Below are 4,097 nucleotides of genomic sequence, written 5' to 3'. Positions count from 1 at the left end.
GTATCGTGAAGTGCGGACCGCACTGGTTGCGGACCGTGGACTGGGGCCTGGCGCAAGACGGAGGGCGGATGCCGCAGTGGCAGGTGTGGTGTGTGTGTTGTGTTGTGGTGTGTGTGTGTGTGTGTGTGTGCACAAGGTACTGGAGCGCTTGGGTGGGTTGGGGAGTGTGGGGGGGGAGTGGGGAGTGGCAGCCCTGCCTTGGGGCCAGGCTGCTGGAAGGGGGAGGGGTGGTGGACTATCGCACACGGGTCATGCTGCGCGGTGTGTTTCACTCCTCGGTGGGACCTGTTCTGACAGCTTGCTGTCCTGCCCGGCAACATGCCGTTCCTCCAGCCAGCACCCCCCAGCACACGAGACGAGACGTCCTTGCAGCCCCTACCTTGTACTTGCCGCCCCGAAGGTGTTCCCTTCGCCGAAACTTAAACACTTCTCCCTTTCTCTCAAACCTCTCCCTCTCGCCCCAACCTCTCGGCAGCCTCCTGTCTCACTGCCTGCTGTCTTGGCTGTCTTCGTCTCCCCTTCCCAGTCTTTCCATGGCATCAGCTTCACTCGCTCGTGGTTCGTCTTCCCCCCCCTTCCCCCATCAGGTGATCATCCCGCTGTACAGTCCCGCCACCATACTAACTGTCGGAATATTCACAAGCTCAGCGAAATCGGTGAGAGGACTAGCTGCCGGGGCTAGCTGCCAAACCCGACCGATCCCCCCTCCCCGCCAAAGCCAACCCGTGCCACCCCAGCCACCATCGACCAGCGCCAGCCGAAACCCGCAGTGCGGTCTACCGGACATTAATAGCAGCAGGGTGTCACGGTGCACCGTCCCTGTACGTGTAGCAGCAGCTGCTGTAACGCAGTAAGGGCGACCGAGCCTTTAAGCTGCTGCATCGCCACCACCCTCCTGCACCACCACTAGCGCCACCACCACCACCACCACCACCACCACCACCACCACCACCACCACCACCATGCCGCGCAGTGGCTCCGCGCAGCCGAGGGAGGGCCCTGAGGGCAGGGGTTCGCCTCCGGGTTGCTGGTGTTGACTTGCGTTGTGGTGGTGTGGAGACTCAGGGACTCAGGGAGGTGCCCCATCAAGTGGAACCACCTCACACTTCACCTCACGAGAGCTTACTCTTTGGCAGCACCGGGGGGGGTTTTCGGAGCGCGCTGCCCTGTCCTGCTCTGGGACTATAATTATTTCCCTCGAAGGCCTGAGATCCCTTTTTCGTCCTTCCTACTTATCCGTGCCTGTCCCCTGCCGTCTGTAACGCATAACCCCTGGACTCGACCCGGGGTGCGTGGCGTGGACTGCGGCCTGCGGGCTTTTCAGGTACTGGGCCTCACCTTCAGTGACAACCTCGCTCTCGTCTCCAGGGTACGGCTGAAGCTGTCATCCGTACGGCCTTTCCGACGTTCCTGGCACATCGTCGCGATGTACATGAACGGTACGACGGGTACGGTGCCGCCGGTCACGTGCTGCGCTGGCGCGGGAATGGAACCTGGGGCTAGGGGAGCGCCGCACCAGGACAGGACTCGGGGAAACGCTCCGAAGTACGGAAGGCTCCGAAACCTAGGGGCATCCGCTGGGGCGTTGTCCATGGAGCTGCCCCCATCCCATTTCTTCCCCCCCCCACGGGAGGATTACCCCCCCAACCGGTGTATGGGTGCGGAGGTCACAGGAGCATGTATCGATCCGTTGTAGCACCTTTCCCAACGGCGTATAAGGAATAGCGTAATAGCCTAACCGAACACTGCCTCCATCGCTGTAGCATCTCGACCTCCCTGTAACGGAAATCTGCCGCCATTACCGCTATGGTTCCCTGTCATTGAGCCGCCTTCAATTCACAGTCCGTTACACCTACGGGTGTTGTGTTGTTGTGTTGTGTTGTGCTGTTGTGTTGTGCTGTTGTGCTGTTGTGTTGTGCTGTTGTTGTGTTGTTGTGGTTCCCACAGGGTCCCCTTCGGCGTCTGCCGCCCCTGGCAGCGGGGCACCCCTCGTGGCGGTGTTGGGTCTCAAGCTGCAGTACAGCGGCATCGGCCCCCTGGCAGCCGCCTACCTGATGCCGCCCTCCCCGGAGTCGCTGTACGAGATGGAGCTGGACGCGGACATGGCGCTCAAGATGGAGGCAGACGCGAGGAAAATCTCGGAGAAGTATGTATGGGGTGGGTATGGACCTGGCGGGGGGGAGGGAGGAGAGGAGAGGGGAGGAGAACGGTTGGTACTTTTCCTACGGTTGGTACTCTTGGGTTTTCATGCTCTTATGCTCTTGGGCGCCAGGTGAGGTTGTAGGACCTTTGTCAGTAGAGTATTTAGGTCGAAACCAAACAACCATGAAAGACCTTCCAACAAGAAACGCGGGAAACCTCCAAAAATCCCAGATTCCGAAACTACTAAGCACGCTTGTGCGTCTAAACGACTGTGATGTGGTTCCTCTCTTACTCTCAACTTGCGCGACCTTTCGCTCTAATTGTACATCGTCTGCAGCCCACGGCCTTCGCCGCATCCCACCGCGACCTGCCCTCTCTTCCCCCCCTCTTTGTCCCCCGCAACCCCTGCCGCAGTTGGCTGTCCTCCGCCCAGCCGCCCATACCCCCCGGGGTGGCTAGACTGCTACTGGACGATGGCCGCCTGGTGTTCAACTTCGCTCGGACCAAGAACAACTGGAGGTGGGCGCCATTGAGCCGCTCCTTGGCCAGGAGGCCAGCTGGGGTCGTTTTGGGTTCACTCGGTTCGCCACCGGTTGAATAATCGGTTGGCTCGAGGGCGATGACAAGTTCGGATGAGGAAAAGTTCCGGGAATGCGGCTGCTGCCAATAACACGCATTCGAACACCCTCGCGCCGTGCAGCGACTCTTAGCTCGGTGATAAACACCCGCTCTTGGGGGGCTCGTCCTCTCTCTCTCTCTCTCTCTCTTTCTCTCTCTCTCTTTTTCTCTCTCCCCCATGTCGGCCTTCTAGACATGACCAACACCAAGGCTCGTTCCTTTTGCTCGTAACGCCCCGCAGACATTGCGGACCACCTTTTTCCGATGGTGTCTGCCACTGACTTGTCCCCCTCTGGTTACCTCTCCTCCTCAGGCGCGTCAAGTCGGGCATGCGGCTGTTCCTGAACCTGAACGAGTGGTTCAAGCACATATGCAGCTGGAAGACGCCGCAAGACAGCTGGGAAGTGGTGTTCTGTATTGCGCTGCTGTGCTATCTGCCCAGCACCGCATGCCAGGTACGTGGTGCGGCATCGGTGGTGGTGGTGGTGGTGGTGGACCTCCAGGGGTCCGCCGTACGTCCTTTTACGTCTGCATCTCCCGTCCAGCGCCCCCGCCATACACCCTGCCGCAAGTGCCTCTCACACCTTGCCGGCTGGATGTGTGTTTTGTTACCTGCGGCTGCATCTCCTCCTGTGGCTTCCCCACTGCGGCGCTCAGGTGTGTTACCCTGGTCCGTATCCCACTCGCGCGCGAGGGAAGGGAGGTCCCCGCCACACATGCCGCTCCCATACAGCTGCGTTTTATTTCCTCGTCGCTGTATTTTCCTCCGCCCCATGAAGGCCTCGAGGGCCTCCCGCCGGCCTTCAACTTGATCTTCTAATTGGGCCACAAGCCAACTAGCTACCCGTACATCCACACCCGTACCTGCATCCACACCCACACAACCCACCTGCTTCGGCTTCAGCCCGCCCTGACTCCACGGCTCCGCGACACCCGTCCCCCTCCTCGCTCTTCACTTCCCAGCTGTTCTTGTTCATGGCAGCGCTCCAGGGGGCCAAGGGCTTCATCCGCTTCCGGCGCCGGGTGGCGGCCTTCGTGGATGGCGGCGCCGAGGCTGCGGCGGCACTGCTCATCTCACCGCGCTCAACGGCAGCAGCAGCCACCAGAGCTGGCACGGACGTCGGGGGCGGTGTTGCCGCCGCCGCCGCCGCCGCGGCGGCTGCAGCTGCAGCCGCGGCTGCTGGCGGCAGTGGCAGCGGCACGCGCGAGACTGTTGGTACGGTTGTGGACGTGACCATCGGCGGCGGTGTGATAGCGCCTGGCTCTGATGACGAGGCTGGGGAGGACAGCAAGGTGCCGGTGGGAACTTGCGGAGTTCAGGCGCAAGTACGTGAGCT

The 4,097-nt window shown here is 61.3% G+C and overlaps 1 protein-coding gene across 1 annotated transcript in view; it reads left to right on the top strand.

Moving 5' to 3' along the window:
- Positions 1-587: 587 nt before the first annotated feature.
- VOLCADRAFT_101372 (uncharacterized protein) overlaps positions 588-4,097 on the top strand; it is a gene marked incomplete at both ends in the record, with an annotated part of 5,038 nt that continues 1,528 nt past the window's right edge. Inside the window, 8 exons of the mRNA XM_002959811.1 lie at positions 588-656; positions 738-808; positions 1,369-1,439; positions 1,948-2,272; positions 2,557-2,661; positions 3,074-3,215; positions 3,306-3,417; positions 3,665-4,059. Coding sequence (XP_002959857.1) covers positions 588-656; positions 738-808; positions 1,369-1,439; positions 1,948-2,272; positions 2,557-2,661; positions 3,074-3,215; positions 3,306-3,417; positions 3,665-4,059 — 1,290 coding nt within the window. The remainder of the gene's footprint in view (positions 657-737; positions 809-1,368; positions 1,440-1,947; positions 2,273-2,556; positions 2,662-3,073; positions 3,216-3,305; positions 3,418-3,664; positions 4,060-4,097) is intronic.

The sequence above is a fragment of the Volvox carteri genome (assembly GCF_000143455.1).
Source record: "Volvox carteri f. nagariensis unplaced genomic scaffold VOLCAscaffold_879, whole genome shotgun sequence".
Classification (NCBI taxonomy): domain Eukaryota; kingdom Viridiplantae; phylum Chlorophyta; class Chlorophyceae; order Chlamydomonadales; family Volvocaceae; genus Volvox; species Volvox carteri.
The sequence above is the reverse complement of the archived record's forward strand: the minus strand, read 5'-3'. Positions and strand labels throughout refer to the sequence as shown.